Raw genomic sequence first — 20,785 nt, 5'->3', positions numbered from 1 at the left:
TGAATTACTAAAGACTAAATCAGGCCAGGAATTTTGGTGCCTGAACACGAGCTACCTGATAATAACATGGCTACTTTTAATCTATTCGCTTCCTCCACCAAACTAAAATGCTCACTGGAAATAAAAAATAACTAGAATAAGCAGGTAGAAAAGTATCTGCTTATTTTTGTAGCTACCACTTCTGGCTACGTGTAACACATGGATGGCTCCAGGTTGGAGCTGCCCAACTGCTCTCCCATTTTCAACTGTACTCTTTATCAACCAGGCCCCAGTCCACCCTAGAGTTTGGGAGGAGATCCAAATGCGTGTATTACAGGCGTGTTTAAGACGGTGTACTGAGAGCTGGGGCTGTGTGGGTGGTGTGGGGCTGGATGAATGAGGCGAGAAGGTTTCATCTCTAACACTGTGGAGAACAGCAGTTAGCTTTATTAGCGTTCTGCAGTCCTCTACAGAGCACACACCACTGTCACCCACTGCACAGGGCCCAGTGCTCCCCCCCGCCCACCCACCCCAACACCACCCACCCACCCCAACACCACCCACCTTGACTGAGTGAGGGTGGGAGGGGATGACATTTCTTAGGTAATGGCACTGGGGCCCAGTTCAAACCTGTCCTGACGGGAGTTCGCCCTGATGATAAAAGTGACACACGGACACACACAACTCACACATATCAGAGCCTTGCTATTTTAAGAACGTACTTTATACAAAATAACCAGTTCATATGGAAATAAATCTACAGACCTCCAAGGATCAAAAGCTTTTTAAAAAGTTCTTTTAAAAAATTATCCAACACACAATATGGAACTAAGTATTGAGGTAAGCGTCGCTCTCAGTGAAACAGGGACTCAGCAGACCACGACAAAACATACACAATATAAAAATAAATAGCATTCCCTTTTCCAGTACTGGCCAGGAAAGCTCACACAGCTTTTGCAGCAGGAGCGAAGAATCCCTGATCCCATGTGCCACAGGCTGGTGGATGCTGGCCTGGGCCCTCAGGAGCTGTGTGCGAGGCAAGAGGGAAGGTGCCCGCGCCCCACTAGGAAAGAAGGGGACCTAGAATCTGAACGGGGGTCAGTATTCCAGTAACTTACTCACTAACCACACCCATTTCAAACCCCATCCTACCCGACCCTTTTCAAAAACACATGCAGGACAATTAGTTGGTCATCAGGCATTTCCACAGAAAGACTCAGTGAGTCCCCTGGTGCAGAATGAGAAAGAGGCTAGCCGGGAGACAGTCCCTCCAGACGTCTGTTTAGCAAAGGCCTACAAAGCAGAGAGGGAAAAATACCCCGCTTGGAGATAAAGCGTGTGCACAGCTTCATATGAGAAATGAAACGCAGACATAAGTGGTAAGTCCTGTCTTCCCAAAAGGCAAGCAGTACTTGGCTCAGTGTCCTAAGGCTGCACGGTACAGAGTCCAACCCACCAAGAAAGAAAAAGGGGGCCTGCTTTCATCTCCCACAGCAAGTCTCAACCACAGTCTTAGTTCCCAGACGATGATGTGAGCCCAGGAGGAAAAGCCTCTGCAGGCTCAACCGAAATTCCAAGTGCCTCACTGGGGTGCTGAGCAGAGTGCTGTGCCCAGGGACACTGTGTCCCAGAAAGCCCCAGTGTTTTACGTTTTTGACTTTCACGCACACGGAACCAACTTCCGCAGTGGGGATCCATGCAGAATCTGGTGGGGGGTGAACTGACTGACAGGCACAAAGGGGGCACAAGAATGCTAGAAAACTTGAAGCCTTTCATTTCCTTGACAGCAGTTTCTCTGAAGGCATGTCAGGATTCTGACACTAGGGAGTTATCACTGCCTGGGGCTGTGGGGTTACGACTGCCTGTGAAGTTTCAAATTAGGTCTTAAGAGCGGTACATTATGTATATTTGAACAACCATTAAAAAAAAAGGTAAGGAAAAGTTCAACCAAGTGCAAACTTGGTTCTGCTATCTGTGATGACCGCAGCACTGGGATTCTGTGTTTTGGACAGCATTCATCATGCTTTGACTCCAGTAGCGATTAGCATAAATAACCACACAGGAGATAAATACCACGCGATCATGACACCTAATGGGTACTCAGGGTAAGTACTTCCAAGGTCCCTGGGCTTCAAGCTGAGGTCTGACGGAGCTCAGGGGCACAAACTACAAGGTTTAAGATTTCCAATAACTGTAAAACTTAAGATGAGCACGGAACAGTTTGCCTTCTGAGAGCTGCTGACAGACGCACTGAGCAAACACCTGTTAATACGCTCATCGGAAGAACTGAGCTGCCCCGATTAAGAACAGATGGAGTAGCTTGAATTTTTTAATAGTGTGATGGAAAGAGTTATGTGAATACAAATCTGCATATTTTGTCCTTATTTATTCTCCACATGTATCTACCATAATAAACTTTAGGCAATAGCTGCTTTTTAAACAGACTCTGACGGACGAAAAACCCAAACCGGAAACCTTACATAAGGCTCTTTTTCTTTCTGGATCTTTTATTTCTCTTGGGTCTTGAAAGAAAGATCTTCTAACTTATGACAACTCTAATAAAGGTTGGCCATTAATGTAAAATCAAATAGGTGTGAGACCACTTCTCATTATCCGTGGAGCACGGCCGTCTCCCTGGCACCCACTGAGAGCGGCTGTGTGACAAGGCTGCAGTGGTCCAGTGTGCAAATCCTTCTGGCCTGAGCGTAGATCTTAGGGTTTCCTCACACACCACTGCCTAGTTACAGTACACCACATAACCATCGCTCTCGAACAGAGACGGCAAAGGTATCAGCTTAAGACACTTGGAGAGAGTGCTAGGAGAAAGGAGAGGCGAGAAAGCAGGGAAGGCCAGGCCTGCTTGAGGCTGAGGGGCTGAGCAGCACCCAGCACACCACTGCGCCCTGCATTCCTGCAGCTTCTGCCTGCTCTAGCAGATGTGCCCCAGCAGGAGCTCTGGGTATACCAGACAGGGACAGGGCACTGGTACCTGCAACACATGACCAAGTTTCCCCATGGGATGCAACAAGGCCGGCAAGTTTTCTGTTACCCTTGTTCACAGTGTCACAATATAATACAGTAGTTCAATTTCCCATTTCCCTCCTTAATTATTTTCTCACCTGTCTACATACCAAGAAGGGAGATTAAGGATAAAAGAATGGACTGATTTCTTCCTATATGGTTCACAGCTTCTCTCTGACTACAGGGAACAGGGCTAAGGGGCTGGGAAAGTGAGGAGTACGGGGGTCACTGGGAGCAGTGTGCACACAGCCGCTCAAACGCCACCAGACGGGAGGAGAGGGAGCACCCTGGCCCTCTCCTACCCATATCCCAGGGGCGCCAACACCAAGCAACCCCACGGCGTTAGCACCAGGGCAGGAGGCCCAACAGTCACTGTGCTCCAGTTCAGGGAGGACAGAGGTCTCTCACTCAAAGCAGCTTTAATGTGAAAAGAAAAAGGTGTCAGTGGCAGAACGCATTGGACCTACCCCAGGTCTAGCCAGGCCCAAACTAGCTGTGAAGACCAGCCAGTCTTTTCCTTCCCCTTGCTCTGCACAAACAGAAGCACAAGTAGCAATGCTCCCAGCACACTAGCTCCCACCAGCTGGCTCCCATCAGCTAGCACAAGGGCTGACCAGGAGCCGTCCATAAGCCTAACCTCTTCCTCCTGCAAGGAAAACGTCAAGTCTCTCTTCTAAACCACATTATGCCCACAATAGGTTTCTAACAAGAATCAGGATCAAATGAGAACAGAGCCTCAAAACTCACTTAAAAGCACACCAAATTTAAAATTAAAGTCTGTTAGAGAAAAATTCACATTGTTGTGCATCGTTTCTTAAGAGGTATCTGTGTCCCCTACCTGATTCTCAGTCCTGCCTGAGCCGTGAGCCACACTGCTAGGTCAGCAAGCACTCACTTTCATGCATGAATTTCCTCTATACTGGAGCTGGTGTCTTGGGGTCCATTTGTGTAACATGAATGTTTCCAACTTGTTTCTTTTCCTACTGATAGAGCCTGTTTAGCAAACTTGAAACATGACAGTTCCACATTTCACCAAGGATGCTGGAATTAGAGGGAAAGGTTCTCCTGGACCCTCACACAGCTGAATTTGTAACTGGGGCAGATTAATATATCACGGTAGCTTTTCTACTATCCCAAAGGCATGCTTAAAAATATGCTATTTTTCACAAAAACCTGTAATTTCAGGGCATTTTCCTTAGGTTTTTTTTTTTTCTTTCTTTGTGGGAATATTCATATCAGTCCTAACTTTGGTGGTATCTCAGCTATAATCAAGTACAGAATGCTAAACAGGGAGAATCCAGTGTAATTCACTTCTACAACTGTAATAAAAGTAATTTAATACTGTAAAATTGTTTCCTATCACATATACAACAAATGATTCCCAAGAACGTGTCTTTGATAGCTATTTTAAATCACCATGACTTATTTTACTATGATTCACTTAAAATGAATAAAAACTATATATACTGAAATATCCCTAAATTCAAATTGTAAATCTATAGAATACATCTTTCCTATTCAAAACTGTGCAATTTCTTTATTGATACTAACATATACACACCTGAGTAGTCGCTGCCACAAAATGTGATTCGTGCCAGAAAGCTCTGTGTGACACCTTCCAGGGCACAGTCCCACAGGTTTGGATCGGGGACTTCATTTTATCTAATAAGCAAAACACCTTAATGATCCCAATTCCTGATACTGGTTTACAACTATCTGGTAGGGCTGGTGGCAAATCAGGAAGGGCACTGCTCTCTCAGCTCAGGGTGTGAGCCACCAGTTGAGAGGGCAGCCTGTCTTCTGGGCTAAAGCTTCTGGAAGGCTGTGAGAACACTCTGCCTCTGAACTAAGAAACTAAAAACTCAGTGGTTGGGGGGCAGGGTGACGGCACTCTCTTGGGCTGATTGGAAAGGAGCCCTTTAACTCTTAAAGGTCAGCCGGCCGCTGAGGACACACAGTGACATATTACAAGAGTAAACCTTTCCTACCCTCTTCTCCAGCTCCCCAAAGCATTCAGTGTGACGTGATTGTAAACAGATAGGATCACTCTAGTGCTGTGCGCCCACCACAGTTAGGACTGCCATTTCTTCTGGATCCCCACCCACCCCACCCAGTTTATGTACAATACATTCACCACCAACAACAGAAATTATTTTAAAAGGCAACATGAAAATTCTGTAAACTGGACCCAGCTCCAAACACAGTTAATACTACGAGTAGTCCCTTCCCCAAATATATACCTGAGTTTAGCTGCTCATGAAAGTTTACACGCACCATTCCGTTCTTACGTATGTCCCTCCCCCAAGTTCTAGATGATTCTTCCCTGAACAAGAGTCTCAGGACTTGGAAAAGCCATTACTAATCCCAATTCATTTCTTCTTGATTATCAGCCATGCAAAAGTTGCTGACCCAGGACCCTGCAAACTGTGTTAGTTCTCTGAGGAGTGAGCCTCGGGGGCTTCGGGACGGCTCCAGCTCCTCATGGCATGAAATGGTGCACTGAGGGGCCCAGCGGGGTAGGAAGACAGATGGGCGACATCGTTCCCCCAGATGCTCACGTTCCAGGCTTCATGGGCAGCTATCTGCTTCCTTGCGGGGGGGGGGGTCACTTCTTCCTTGGACTAGCTCTGAGAAAACCAAAACAAGGATGATTTAAATAAAATTCACATTTGTGTTAACAGTGACAAAAATTACATAAGCTGAAGAGCTGTCCATGTTTGCTCTCATCTGGGAATAGGTCCTGATTCTGTCTCTCGGCCACAGGTTACTTCCAGAGGGCGAGCTGTCCAGCCAGGACCCGCCTACCGCTCAGCAGCCGTCGGACTCCTGCACCGCAGGGAACGGAAACACGGCTGTGGACAGGGACTCCACACAGCGGGAGGAAGAGACTAAAACGGCACTGCACGCTGACACTCGTAGCACAGCGCCGGCACAGACACAGCCCTCGAAGGCATCTACTGTTATGTAAAAACTGATGGCCTAGTTCCTCTAAAATGAAACAGGTTGGAAGAATAAAACAGACAAAGGACTGTATCAAAATAAGATGCTGGTAGCCAGTTTTGAAAAATGAGGTTTAAATAATCCCACACCGTGGGTTTCCCTAAGAACAGGAAAAAGGAACACGTGGAAATGGTCAAGAAGCTACTTCTAGAGGCCTTCTTCTCTTGACTGTCCATTGCTGAGTCAGCTGGGAGCACAGAGCCTTAGTGGCCCTTTCCCTGCCTGCCTGTAAGACACGAAGCTCCTTCCAGGAGAAGTTCCTGCATTAACAGGACACCTCCGAAGACTGTGGGACGGCAGTGAAGTCACGTGCAGCTGACCGGCGAGGGACTCAGGAAGGGGCCCAGGGCGCTGACCCACCACTGGGCCTCGGTGTACATGGCTTCCCAACCATGCATCGGGGCTGCGTCCTTCCTTCCTTCCACCGGGAGGAACAAGAGCTCTAATGTTTGGCAATTCTTACCTGATCAAGAGGAAGTGTGGGGGGCTTATGTGGCGGCAGCTCTTCCTGCGACACTGCTGGTGCTGGGGTCTTTGGGAAGGAGGACTGTGACTGGGCCGGATGGACTTGCACCCTAGAGCACGAGAGAGGAAGTGAACCGTCAGTGAGGGCTTATTAACCAGAAAGTAAGAAAGATGCTCCCATCAGGAAAATCTCAGGCAGATGCTGCCTTCATTATCTGGTGATCAAACCTGGCATCCTCAACACTGGAACAAAACTAGCAGCGGCCTCCAGCTATGAGGCAGTAAATACACGATACCACCTGTTCAGTGTTCCTCGGCAAAGCGTTTAACCTGACTCTAAACATGAGGAAACAAGGAGAAGAATCCAGAATGTGGCAAATTACATGAGAACTGGCCTGGACTCTTTGAAAAACAAAAGAAAACAATACAATGATGGGTTGAATGTTGTACATTAAGAGACTAAATACAACAACCGAATACATGAATCTTGACTAGATCCTGGATGGGGAAAAAAAATCAAAATAAAACAAAGAAACACAGCTATGAAGGACATTTTGGGCAAAAGTGGAGAAATTAGGGCTTTTTACTAGACACCCTTTTCCTTGGGTGTGATAATAGTTTGAGATTGTGCTCCAGGAGAATGTCCTTATTCTTAGGAGATACATGTTTTTAAGTATTTAGGGACAAAAGGTCATGATATCTCCAACTTACTTTCCAATGATTTGAGAAAATGCAAAGAAAAGATATCAACATACCTAAAGAGGTAGAAAACAAATATGGCAGTGTTAAATGGGGGAGCGAGTCTGAGTGAGGCTGTCTGGGGTTGGCACTGGGGAGGGCACGCACACTGGTTCTAAATGGGATGGTACGGGTTGTATGAGTCGGCTGCATGACTTTGAGAGATGAGGAATAAACGTGAATATGCTCCCCCATGCCGAGTCTGAGGGTCCTGTTTCACCTTGGCCAGTGTCTATGCTGAAGCCCCTGCCTACAGTTCACACACTGTGGGTATCACGTTTCCAATATCAAAATCGAACTCAACAGTCATTTAAATGCCAATTCATTTTCATGAGGGAAAAAAATGCCAAAGATCAAACTCCAAGACTAATACATTTCCACCAAGTGTCCCATATCAATGATTGACATGCTTTTCTTGGTCTAGACCACTACAGTTTATCTTCATTCCTAAGGCCATTTTTCATTTTAAAACTAACATCAACTCTTTTTTTTTCCAGGAAAAAAAATAATCGGATGTACTCTTACCCTGATGGTCTGTACATTTCATGAAAAGGTCCCCTTATTCCACTTCCAGTGCCGATGTGTTCCATCATTACAGCCTGAAAGTGACCCAGGCCCTCTTCCTGGCAGCGGTACACGGGGCCCTCCTGAGAGAGGCCGTTGGGCTGGGCAGCCACTGGATGGTGCGGTGGGTGAGCTGGCACAGGGGAAGGGTACGCCCTGGGCTGGAAATGACTGGCCGGCCGCTGAGGTGTGTAAGGAGGCCCTGCTGGAAGCATCACACCATGAGGTGGGAAAGCAGATGAACCAAAGCCCATCCCTGAACTCAGAGGTGGCGGAGGAGTTCCATAAAGATAGTCGTTGGCTGACAACGAACTCTGTTGCTTGGTAGCTGCATTATGGTTGTCCAGGTCTAAAAATTCTTTGGGACTCTCTGGCCTCTCCACAGATTCATCTAGCTTTTCTTCTTCTGGACCAGGATTCTGCCCGTCAGCTGCGACGACCTTAGCAGCCACTGCATCCATTCGAGTTGGGGAAGTTAAGGCAGCATTCAGTGTCTCACAGCCTTGTAGGTTAGCCATGGTGCTCGTATCTGAGAAGAGGGACCTTGGAGGAGGAGGCTGACTCAGCGGGGGCCCACCTGGGCTTCCCGGGGGATGGAGATGTCTCTGCCAGTCAGAAAAGCCCTGTGGACATGCATAATAAGGAGTTCGCTGATAGTGATGGTAGGAAGGCTGAGGTGACGGCTGGTAGGAATACCTCATTCCTTGGGGAGGGCGGTACCGGGGAAAGACTCCAGAATGAGGATTGTTAGAATGAAAGCTCCGAGGGGAAAAATGCTGAGGATGGGATCCTGAGGGCTTACCCCCCATCATAGGGGCCACGCCTTGCAGGGCGGGGCCGATGTGGTAATGTGCAGCTGAATTGGGGTATTCCAGGCCAGGCATGTACAAGGGAGGAAACTGGCTGACAGCGCCACCCATCAAACTGGGGTCTGCGTTAGGAGGCATAGCCGGGTTCTGTCCTGTACACGGCACACTTCCCTGCAACACTTTGCCTCTGGGGCAGAGTGGTTTTTCTGAACCACTACCACCAAGGCCTTTCCCCTCTGATCCACAAGTGGGTGCGTCAACAATCACCCCATTTTCAGGCAGAGCGCCCCTATGTGCCAGAGTGGAGAGGTCTCTCACACAGCCCTGGGCTGTAGGGCTGCTGTAGCTGCTCTCTGAGGGCCAGCTGTTCTTGCCCTGTGCTGCCTGACACTTGTCTCCAGAGGCTGAGGAATCCTCGGCTTCCCTTTCTTGTGGTGAGCTCTGCCTGGCACAGTTGGTGTGCAGGGGAGGCGCAGGGTGAGGTAGTTGCTTGAGGTACACCCCCTCCGAAGCACCAATGCTTGGTGGCTTCTCCTCAAGCCCAGGCAAGAGATCTGCGGCAAGAAAAATGGAGAACAAAGTAAGAATTCACAAGTTGAAATGACAATACCGACGGAGGTGGGAATGAAAAGAACATGGTAAGATGCCAGATAAGGGAGGTCAGTGTTGAGGTGGTGTGTGGCCATTCAAGCTGTGGAACATCTCAGAGTCCCTACAAGGGTCACAACGTTGAGGCCCTGGCACACTCCCTGTCACAGACCAGGAGGCAAGGCCGTGTACCTCTACACCTCCTCCTAAGGTCTGCCAGAGAATGGAGATGTCCTCGCCTCCCTTTTCTTGTGCTGTCACCGTCAGATTAGTGACAGCGTGTGAGGTGATTCATGGCTCCTGAACTTCCAGTAGATCCATGTAGAATACAGCAGGCAGACATGGTTGTCACTAGAATTGCAGGCCAAGCTGGGAGGCTCTAAGCCCTGATACAACGAGCAGCCCAGGGCACGACGGCTCTCAGGAAGGCTGATCCCTGACATGAGCACCATTAGAACATAAGATCCACGGAAGCAGATACTCTGTTTTGTTCCCCACCATATCCTCGATCCCTGCACAAAATGGGGAACCAGTATTTGTTAAAAGAATGAAAACACTCATCTTGTCTGAATGTCTCGAAAACAAGATACCTAAGCCATCTTTAATGTATTAGAGAAATGTAGTAAACCCAATGAAATTAATTTACTAATTAATTAATCCTTTACCTATAATATCAATTCGTAAATATGGTCTTATTATTGTATTATCATCTTTCTAGTAGAATAGAGTTATTGCCCAGATGTGATCAAAATATAATTCTGGTATTAAGTCTTAAGGATAAGGTTAAGGATTCACGACGACTTGTAAAAGATCCACTAGGATCCCAGGCTGCTGATGAAATAAAGATTAAAGGTGCCAGCTGTACAATGAACATTAAAACCTGCGCTTTTTATTATTCAGTCAACATAAAACATGGCAACTAACAAACAGATTTTTTCATCAGTTGAACTGTTCTCTTCTAAAGCTTCAAATTTCAGACACCGTTTGAAATTAGCATTAAAAAATTCTGTTGGAGCTGGTGTTCATTAATTAGGCCTTTCCTCAACAGAAACTCTAAGAAGCTTCAGTTCTAGGCCTACGTGGAATCTTCTTCCTTTCTATGAAACTCCAATCTCTCTTCTTCAGTCGTGTGCTGAACAATTACAAGCAATACACACTAGACATCTGTCCTAGAAATAAGCACTGACCACCCCCAGGTTCTCATCCTTCTCCAGTTGCAGGCTCACTCTCTTAAATGGCATTTCTAAGGAATTCCTTCAAGATTTACTACATCTCATAGTTCTTCATTCTTAGTAGATATTGATATGTTTCCAAGGAATAAAAGGATATTAGACTTTAGGTAAAATACTGAAAACTTATTTCATAATGGTAACTTTCAAGACAGGAAATTTTGAAGGCAGTTTGATGAGACAGGGTTAAGAACATGGATGCTAGATCCAGTCTGTCTGGGTTCAAATCTCAGTTCCAGCACTTACTAAGTAGATGTGGGGAAATAATCAAGTATCTTTGTGTCTTGGCTAATAAAGTGAGTGTAGCTATCACAAAGGCGCGTTTAAAAAATTAAATGAATTAATGAGACAACAGTCTCAGAGCATGCCTGGCACAGTAAGTCCTACATCTGAGTAGCGATTACCATCACCACAAGTCCTTCTGGATATTTGGACCAATATCCACCATGATTGGAACCCAGAGTAGATCAAGAAAAATAGGCTGGAAACAATTTCACATTTGGTTTAATACTGTGTAAAAAGCTTATTCAAGAATTAACAGCTTCAAGGGCCAGATGTCATATGAAAGTGATGGTGTTAATTACCTCGGTCGTTCTCAGGCTCTTGTGTTTCACTGGTATCCTGTGTCCTCCCTGCATTCCCCATGGCAGGCTTGGGGGCTGACACACTAACTGATGCCGAGTGAGGTACCTGTGGGAAAGGGCCAGGAACATGGTGGGGCGTGGGCTGTCGGGGGTGGTAAGGCACACCTGGCGGGCACACACGGGATGACAGCTGCTGCATGGCGATCATCTCCGGGCTGTCCATCATGGAGTCCCCGCCTTGCGCCCCTCGCAGCACCTGGGGGGGAGCTCCAAACAGAGGACTTGGTGCGAGAGGTGGCTGTAACCGATGTCCACCAGATTTAGAGGGTGTTCGCATATACCCTGAAGAAGGAACTCCATGAGGTAGAAAACTTGATTGTTCAGTCCACTGGTTTGGGGGAAGAGGTGGTCTCATCATTCGGGAATCCATCATGTGACCAACAGTGCGAGGCTGGTGAGATGGCCCTGGTACCATGGGGGGCTTCTCATCTGGCCCTAAGGATCCAGGGTTTGCAGCACCATGATTCCCATTCCAGACAGCAGGGTGTACTCGATTCAGGTATTTGTAGGATCGGTACATGTGGCTGGGAGGAATTTCTGAGCTTTCAGGAAAGTCTGGGGGTCGGGCTGCAACCCCTCCATGCCTGGGAGGAATAAATCCTGGTTGAAATTGAGTTGGGGGATATGTATTTCCATCCTGACTGGGGCCACTCATCTGCCCAAGAGGCAAGGATCCAGGGTGTGACCCCATGGTAGGGAGGTGTGCCAGCCCCCCACGCACTTGCTTCTCTTCAGGTGTGCCTAGCCTGGGTCCTTGGTGGTTCATTCCAACTGGAGGCTGGCAACAAGAGAAGAGAAGACAGCAACATTCAGCAGACACACAGAAGGTTTACCTTGTGCTGTGCTCTGTCTATAGTAACAGGCTCTACAGACTAGGAGATGATGAACTGTAACCCGGAAATAGACTATTTCTGAAACTACCTGTGAGCCCTGTGTACCTGCCCCTTCTGAGCAGGCTGCTTACCTGCATGGCAAAAGGCTGATGCTGTACAGGCTCCCCGGGCTGTGGCTCTGGGACTCTAGAGGACACATATAAGTTGGCAGGATCTGATCCTCGAACAGGGCCAAATGTGCCCGGTACTGCTGGTCTCTGTGCGGTATCGAGCGGAGGCGAGGAAGAGGCAAGAAAAGAAAGCAGACAGGAAGAAAATAAGGACTTTGCTGAAGGAATGTACACAGACCACTAACACTCAGCACAGAGTGCCAAGAAAGGGAGGGCTGCTGGCACCTGGGCTCACCTGGATCAGGACTAACTCCCACCCCCAAAGCAACCTCCCTCTCCAGGAGAGACAAACTGGTGCTGCCTGCCGTTACTGCCCGCTTCCTGCCGAGAGCCTTCTGAGACAGTCTTTTCCCCTAATTGCCCCCCATCATGAACTTTTAATACCACAGATATGCTGCATGTCTTCTGTGTTGTATGCATCTCTGTGCTTTATACATAAAAAGACTGAGATTTTTTTGTATCCCACGTTTTGCCCACAATGAGAATGAGTCATTCAAATGACTGAGAGAAAGGAGGATTTAAAATAAAGGAAGGTGCTTATTTGGGCAACACAGGTACTAAAACTGGAACGATAGAAGACTAGCATGGCCCCTGTGCAAGGATGACACGCAAATTTGTGAAGCATTCCATATTTTTAAATATATGGTAATGGAAGGAGCACTGACTCTGGGTGGTGAACACACAATGCGATACAGAGATGACGTATTATAGAAATGTACACTTGAAATCTATGTAATTTTACTAACCATTGTCACCCCAATAAGTTTAATAAGTAAGAAAATAAAGTAAAGGAAGAATAAAGGAAGGGCAGATGAGGGGAGGTAAAAATCATCCATATACAGAAACATTATTACAGAAGAGAAGCCACCTAAAAAGACTTTCCTTTCCTTTGAATTCACCAAGTAGGAGAAACCTCAGCAGAATGTCAGCTATTCCTTACCACCGGGTTTAAGAGGGGAGCCTGGTTGGGCATCCCCCCATAATGCAGGGGACGAGGAAGGCCTCTGCCGTTCGACGTGCCCACCTCCCGAGGCGGCTGCCCAGAGCTGCTGCTCTGGTCATCCCCAGCAGAGGAAACACGGCGAGCAGGCGGCAAGGACTTCCCTCCATTCTCCATGGGCTGCTGTTTCCGGCCGGGCCCTTCAGAGTCCCTGGAGCGAGTCCAAACATGGCTTCCACCACTTCGCCCAGCCCGATTCCGTCTCTTCTCCCGCTTTTCATCCTCTCTGACCCAAAATTCTTCATCTGTGTCTCCATCTTCACCAGGAAAATGCTTCATCATCGCCCGATGGAAACACCTCTCTAAATTATCTGACATCTTGGTATACTCTATAGGAAGATACAAGGATTGAGCTCCAGTATAGCTTTCATGGGCTACAAAAGACAACTCTCCTACTACTAAACAAAAGATGCTACTGGGGTGAACTCTTAAGTTTAAGTCAACTTTTACTATGTTGTAGAGCTATGCACACAAGATGAAGACGTGGTTTCTGTCCTAAGAAGCTCCAGACTGTAAGGTTGGGACCATTACTCTAAACCAGTAAAAATTTAATTTACTTGCAGAAGTATTTATCACTGAATCTGCTTAGGTGTTAAACTAAGGCATCCTAAGCTAATGCATCAATGACTCCAAGTTTCTCCACCTGGAGCCATATACTTGTATGCTTTGTTATGAGAGCTACTCAGGTATGCTTCTCAAGGTGACCTAAGAATCAGCCCTGTCTAGCTCAGTCTTGTCAGTGGTTAGCTGTGTTAAGGCGGCACAGTACAGACTGGTCCCAGACTGGTCTGTAGGATAATGAGAGAGCATGAGCCAGGTGGCCACACGCTTCACGCTCCTGGTGTGGGGGACAGGAGAGAGTTCCTGGCATATACTGCGTAAGCGGTTAGAATGGACAACCCCACTGCTTTTAATACACATCCTTTTCATAGTCCTGAAGAAAGGTCTGAACCACTCGAACATGTATTTCTTAAAGAGAAGGCATTTTATTCTTGGTTAAAATGGTACTGCCAATGTGCATCCAGAACAAAACCCTCCTACTTACCACTACTTTCCCCATTATACTTTCGACAATTCCTGAACATAGTCTTCATGTCATTTACAAATTCCTCCTTGGTGCAGTACAAACCTCCATTTAATTTCTTCTCCATGCTGGAAATATCCATGGGCACCTAAAACAGGATACACTTAATTACAATGTGCTAGGAGCAAAGGGATCACGCTTTCTGAGCTGCTCAAAAGCCTGCTGTACATCCAGTAACACTGACTCTCAAGGACAAGAGATGAACTTACACAAAACAAAAAACAACAACAAAAAGCAAGAGAGAATGAAGCCATGGCAGGTGTAACTGCACGGTAGGTATAACTACCTTAATAATCTGGTAGTAGTTTGGGGCATACGATTCATCCACAGGTTCCAAAAAGGGCCAGGAGTCCTTATGAGCCTTCACCACATCTAGAACTGAGAGCCAGAGAAGAGAGTTTAACACATTCACTTTAGAATACTTCCATCAGAAACAAAATATTGAGAATGGAAACTGACCTTTATACATGGCAGTGAAATCATCGTCCAACTCAAAGCTGTAAATCACACAAAAAGTAAGAAATTAAGAGTAATTTTGATGTCTATAACACTGAGAACACTTCAAAAAATAATTATGAAAAAGAGGGTTAGCGCACTTTAGCAAAAAAGGGAACATTATTTTTCTCATCTATAAAATGATGGGGATGGGATGGCTTAGATGATCAAGAACTCAATTTATGATCTTGTAATGTTAGTTAATAGCACATTCTTTCCCAGGTTTTATTTTACTCTGATGAATATTTTTGTGGTAGAAGTAATAATCCAAAATAACATATAGTAGAATGAAAAGCTCATGAATACTGAATATTACCTACCATACAAGGTTGTTTTAAGGATGAAATGAGAAAGTGCCTGCTAGTAGCACAATACTTAAAGGCGTAATAAATGCGACAGTTTGCTACTGTTAGTATCACGGAATACTCACAGGTCTTTAGTCTTTTTTTCTTCCCTCACGGGGGAATTCGGGTCCAGATGGGAAAGTTCTGGGGGTAGCTCCTTCCCTTGGGCCAGCAGCCATGCCCTTTCTTCCCTGAGCTTTCTCCTCTTAGCTCGATCTACAATGAATACAAAGCATTATGGAACAAGTGAGTTAGGTAGTCTCTACTTGATTAAATGTCCTTACTCATTGTGAGAGAAGAAAGTAACATCTTGAAATTCCTTGTGCTTCCTTCGCCATCCTCTTTTGAGTAAGTAGGATGCCTCTATGGATGGAATGCTTTGTGAAAAATAGAAACAGTAGAATTGTTTCCCCTTAGTCACACTGAGTTCAAGTTGGGGGATACGGGTGGTAGGGCAGGTAAACAGATAGGGGACGGGAAAGAGCAAGGTTGAAGAAAAATGGAATTTGAAGAAAAAAGAAAACAACAGAAAAGTGAATGAGAAATATCCTTTTTTGACTACGGGAGGCCTTTCCTATCTTTCTCTTTCAAAAAAGCAACATACATTTTTAGGACCAAACTCTCTCCCTGCAAACACAGAATTTTACAGCACATCCAAGCTCGCCGGGTTTGGCATTTACAAAAAAAGGCACCCACACATATCCACCGTCTTTGCTCTCCACCCACCCCCACACTGCAGCCAGCCTCTACCAAGCCAGTAGCTAGGAACAAGGGAAAGATGCCAGCTGGAATTGGCGAGGAGCTGGAAGGCAGGGATGACTTCTTTCTGGCTCACAGTCACACCCATGAGAAACTCACCAGCCATTCCACTACTACCCTGATGAACCTCACTGCCAGTAGGGAACAGGAAGGTCAGGAGTAGATAAAAGGCAGGGAGGTGAAGAACACTGTCAGATAGCAAGACACAAAAATGGACGGGAGAGGCCAGGACAGAGCTTGTTTCCTTCCAAGGGATAGGCCCATGTCTTCTTCCACTGCTAAGAGCATGATTCTGCAGTGTTTGCCCCATCAAGTTCCCTTGGATCTGTGTTTCTGTTGTACATTATTTTCATTTATAAATTTAGAGTAATCTATACCTGCTTTAATTAATCAAAGGCACTCAGCGGTTAACAACTTTAAAAAAAAATTTTTTTAAATTGGGGAATATTAGGGAACAGTGTGTTTCTCCAGGGCCCATCAGCTCCAAGTCAAGTCATGGTCCTTCAATCTAGTTGTGGAGGGCGCAGATCAGCTCCAAGTCCAGCTCCAAGTCGCCATTTTCAATCTTAGTTGCTGCAGGGGGAGCAGCCCACCATCCCATGCAGGAATTGAACCAACAACCTTATTGTTAAGAGCTCTGCTCTAACCAACTGAGCCATCCGGTCACCCCTCAATTTTTTTTAAAGAGAACCACTTCAAGCTTAAAGAAAAGTATAATTAAATACCCATGTGTCTACCAAACTGTCAAAGCTTAACACTTCCCCCTTAACTTTAATACAGTATTTCACAGCTTAATAATCCATTTTCTTGTTGACTGTAAATTTTTACATTTTGTAAACATTAAGACCACTCTTTTAGCATGTTTCTTTGTGTACAGGTGTGAAAGACCTCTAGGATACAAACCCAGCAGTGGACTTGCCAGACAGAGGAGTACATGTATGTTAACTTCATGAGACATCATCAAAGTCTTTCCCAAAGGGCTATAGCTATTCTTTCAATAATGAATTTCGTCACCTCCCTCTCACTTGGACTGATAAAACATTAGCATTTTGCCTAATGGATGGGTATGACATGTAATTCTGATGATTCCATTTTCATTTTTCTGACTGGAGTGATAATAAACAGATTTTCAGTTTATTGGCCATTTAGCATCCTCTTCTGTGAATTTCCTGTTACACATACTTTGCCTTTTTTCCTTGTGGGCTTTGGATTTCTTAACGATTTGGAGAAGTGCTTTGAATGTTTGTTGATTACATGTTAAAATTATCTTTTTCTACTCTATGGTTTGTCTGTTCAATTTGTTTAAGGTGTTTCTGCCATATTGTTTTTCAACAATTAACGTAGTCAAATTTATCCATCTCTTTCCCCTTATAGTTTGAACTCTTTGTACTTAAAAATTCTTTTATCTCGATATTTATGATATTCACTTATATTTTCTTCAAAAAGGTTTTGGCATTTAGTCTATCTAGAACTTATTTGTGAAGAGGTATCATTTCCCTCCATCAGTAAGCAGTTGTACTGGTACCAATACTGGAGAACCCACATGCCCCCCAGGGTCTGTCTCAGGGCATTCTAGTTTACTGTTCTCATCATCTGTCTCTATGGCAACACCATGATCTCACTCACAATAGCTTTTATTTTGTTATCTGGTAGGATGAGCTTGCCTACCATGTTCTTTTTGGAAATTGCCTTAGCTATAGCTTGTCTTCTGCTCTTCTGAATGAATTTTAGGAACATAAAATGATTTATTAGCAAATACTGAGTCAGGGTCAAACTTTCCCACATGTTCAATACTTTTTCAAAAAGTTGGTTTGTTCAAATCAAATCCAAAAAGGTCCATATACTGTACGTGGTTGATATGTCTCTTACATCTAGTTGAATTTCTAATAGCATCCCCTCCGATTTCTTTGTTGGAGAAACTTGATCATTTTGTGTATGCAGAATTTCCCGCATTAGGATTTAGCTGATAGCATCCTCACAGTGGCATTGATGTGTTCTTCTACCACTTGAATTTCCTGTAAAACTGGCTGTTCTATCCAGAGGCTTTGATCAGACAAACAGTTTGATGTTCTGGCAATATTATTTCACAGATGATGCTGTGCACTTTCTTTTTTATCACATTAGGAGACAGTTATTTGGTTATCTATCTTTTTGTGATGCTAAGTTTCTTTCACCTAAGGATTAACCAGATTTCCAAGACAAAATTAAGCTGCAGAGAACATTATTTGTGTGACTATTTTCTCAGTAATTTCAAGGTATACCTCTAAAGATGCATAGGAGAGAAGTTAATTCATTGCATGCAATGGATGCTATAGGGCACGGATTTGCCAAACGGCCAACTACAGCATGAAGGGCAACTAGCCAACTGCTTTTGTAATAATAAAGTTTTATGGGAGCACAACCCTGTATAGCCTCTGAGTCTAAAATATTTATTATCTGGCCCTTTACAGAAGTTAGCAGATCTCTACTTTAGGGCATTAGGGGTTAATTAAGTCTCCCTTGGTTGAGGAAAGCTTTGCCTAGATCCACTTTTTCATCACTTGTTATGCTAATTATATTATTCCTGCTACATTCAGTAACCAAATTCTTTTCATCAGTTATTTGCATATTCTGAAATACTGTCTGTAAAGAGGATTCTTTTCTTCTATCTTACCAATTTTTAGAATAGCAAGTTATCCCATTACATTCCTAAGGTGATCACTGACTTTTAAAACATACTATCATGAGCTCATCAATTTTTGTACTTATTTGATTTTTTTTGAAACCTATTGAGGTTTTTTTTTTGTGTTGTTTTTTCAATGCTTAAAATGTCCTATTTTGGCCAGTGAGAGTCACTTCCAGTTGGCTTCTGTATTTTTGGATAGAACTTCCAGGAGTCTTGGATGCTTCTTTGCTTTCTGTTATAAAACAGTCTGAGTACTTTCACTGCCATAGTACTGCAATCAGTCATTTCTCCAAAGAGTCTTGGTTCCTCTGGAGGGAAATTATGTTTAGAGACCACCATCTGAATGTTGGAAATTCTCCTTGCTACTGGATCATGCTGTGTTTTAAAAAATTATTCATGTTGATATTTGGAAGACGATAATGAATCCAGCTACCTGGCTTAATTTTTATTAGCTATAATGCTTTCTTGACTGTTTCTTGGAGTTGTAAATCATACATTCTCTAAATATATATACATATATACACATACATTTTTTTCCTTTCTATATAAGAAAGGCTTATAAAACAATACAATGTGGAACAGAAGCAACGAGAGGAAATCCTTGCTTTCTTCTGAACTCTGAAAGGGAGTAGTTCTTATGTCTCCCCATTAAATCGCATGTCTACTTAGATTTTTCTTGTAGATATTGATTAAGGAAGCTGACTTCTATTCTAAGTTTTCAGAGATTGCCACTATCCAAGGGATGCTAGGTAGGAACTGCCCTCAAGCCTTTGGAGAGTGTGGCCTTGTCAACATCTAGATTTCAGGTTTCGAGTGTCCAGAACAGTGAGGAAATTTCACCTAGTTTTGGTCATTTGTTATGGCAGCCCTAGGAAACTAATATGGAATCCAATTCCATTTTCTCCTGAATCCTACTGTTGCTTCTGAGAAGTCTGCTATCACTGTTAAAGAACATCCTCTAAGGAAATGTCTTTTCCAAACCGGTTATTTAAAATTCGGTAGCCATATGTTTTGTAATTCAGTGCCATGTGTCTCTATGTAATTTATTTCTTCCAGTTTACATCTGTTCTTGCTTTCTAAATGTGAGGATTTGTTTTTCATCTAATCAAGAAAATTCTCAACCATTATGTGTGATTATTTTCTCTCAATTCTTTCCATTTTAGAACTTACAGTAGACACATATTGGATCTTTCATGCTATACCCCACCCAAGTCCATTATTAAGCTATTTCTGTCAGCTCCAAATCCATCCATTTTCTGCCGGCTTTACAGATTCTGTTAGAAAGGGATACCAGGAGAGCAAGAGGCAGGATGAGGGGAGAAGGGATTTCTGTCCTCGTTTGCTTGCTGTCAGCTGTTCAACACCGTGGCAGCACTACCAGTCTTCATCTGGGGGGATGCAGTGGGCTCCGATAACCAGGTTCTTTCCAGCCCCAGCACAGGCCTGCTGTCTCTCTTTGGAGGTACTGGCAGCCCCATATTCCCAGGTCTGAGGCCCAGTTCTGCAGAGTCCCTCCTCAATTTCCAGGTTCTGACAATTCCAACCTACTCTTCCCTTTGTTTCCCTTGCTTTAGGGTTGCTAACTCAAAATGTCCTTTTAACACTTTTATTTTTCTAACTCCATTTAACCAAAGACCCATGTAGTTTTTTTTTCACAACTGGACACTGAACGATTAGATTAACCAAAGGTAACTTCTTTCTTCATTACATACATCTTCTTTATCTCAGGGCTAGATTTCATAGAATTCCCCAGATATTTCTTCCTATTCACAGATTCTCTTTGATGGTACACTTAAGCTATTTAACCCAGTTACTGAATTATTATTCTGATAATCATACTTTACATTTCTAAGAGCTCTATTTATTTCCTTTGAATCTGCCTGTATTTTCATCAAGGTTATTTTTTCCCCTTACGTTTACAATTCTTTCCTTTTTGTATCTAATCATGCTAAATATACTTCTTTTTTGTCCACTGCACATACCAACCATTGTTCACAGTGGTGCTTCCTCGTGTGCTTTCAAAGTCTAATTTTCTATCCATCTTTCGCAGGGATTTATGGATGGTATCACTTATGGGGAGGGGAAGAGATTCCCATACCCACAATTCAACCTAGTAACAGTCTGCCCACTAACTTACTGCTGGTTTTCGGTTCCCCTAACAAGTTCCTGATAAATAACATATAGATAACATATTACAAATAGAAAAAACACATATTTGAGGCAAGAATTTTTAGATTTCCTATCAACTATAGTGAGAGAATGAGAAAATCTCAATAATGTCCATTTCCATACTGACTTACCACGAATATTTATAATTCAGTCTTGCAACATCCTTTTTATACAAAGGCAATACTAATAAGTAGCAGTGCATTTATGTGGCCTTTCCTTTTTTGCTTTT

General features: G+C 44.3%; 1 protein-coding gene and 1 non-coding gene across 2 annotated transcripts in view; one reads left to right on the top strand and one right to left on the bottom strand.

Moving 5' to 3' along the window:
- The window catches only part of CECR2 (CECR2 histone acetyl-lysine reader), a 175,910-nt gene that overhangs the window by 15,056 nt on the left and 140,069 nt on the right, over nucleotides 1-20,785 (bottom strand). Inside the window, exons 9-18 of the mRNA XM_019757225.3 lie at nucleotides 15,050-15,179; nucleotides 14,584-14,621; nucleotides 14,411-14,502; nucleotides 14,086-14,212; nucleotides 12,981-13,369; nucleotides 12,002-12,127; nucleotides 10,978-11,815; nucleotides 7,729-9,130; nucleotides 6,464-6,575; nucleotides 5,559-5,627 (exon numbers count right to left, since the gene is read on the bottom strand). Coding sequence (XP_019612784.3) covers nucleotides 5,622-5,627; nucleotides 6,464-6,575; nucleotides 7,729-9,130; nucleotides 10,978-11,815; nucleotides 12,002-12,127; nucleotides 12,981-13,369; nucleotides 14,086-14,212; nucleotides 14,411-14,502; nucleotides 14,584-14,621; nucleotides 15,050-15,179 — 3,260 coding nt within the window. The 3' untranslated portion in view covers nucleotides 5,559-5,621. The remainder of the gene's footprint in view (nucleotides 1-5,558; nucleotides 5,628-6,463; nucleotides 6,576-7,728; nucleotides 9,131-10,977; nucleotides 11,816-12,001; nucleotides 12,128-12,980; nucleotides 13,370-14,085; nucleotides 14,213-14,410; nucleotides 14,503-14,583; nucleotides 14,622-15,049; nucleotides 15,180-20,785) is intronic.
- LOC141570235 (U6 spliceosomal RNA) lies at nucleotides 12,574-12,676 on the top strand. Its single transcript, XR_012494246.1, has one exon. It is a non-coding gene; the product is annotated as a U6 spliceosomal RNA (small nuclear RNA).

The sequence above is a fragment of the Rhinolophus sinicus genome, chromosome 1 (assembly GCF_057876585.1).
Source record: "Rhinolophus sinicus isolate RSI-liver-muscle chromosome 1, RSI-T2T, whole genome shotgun sequence".
Lineage (NCBI taxonomy): Eukaryota > Metazoa > Chordata > Mammalia > Chiroptera > Rhinolophidae > Rhinolophus > Rhinolophus sinicus.
This window is presented reverse-complemented; position numbering and strand designations above follow the sequence as displayed.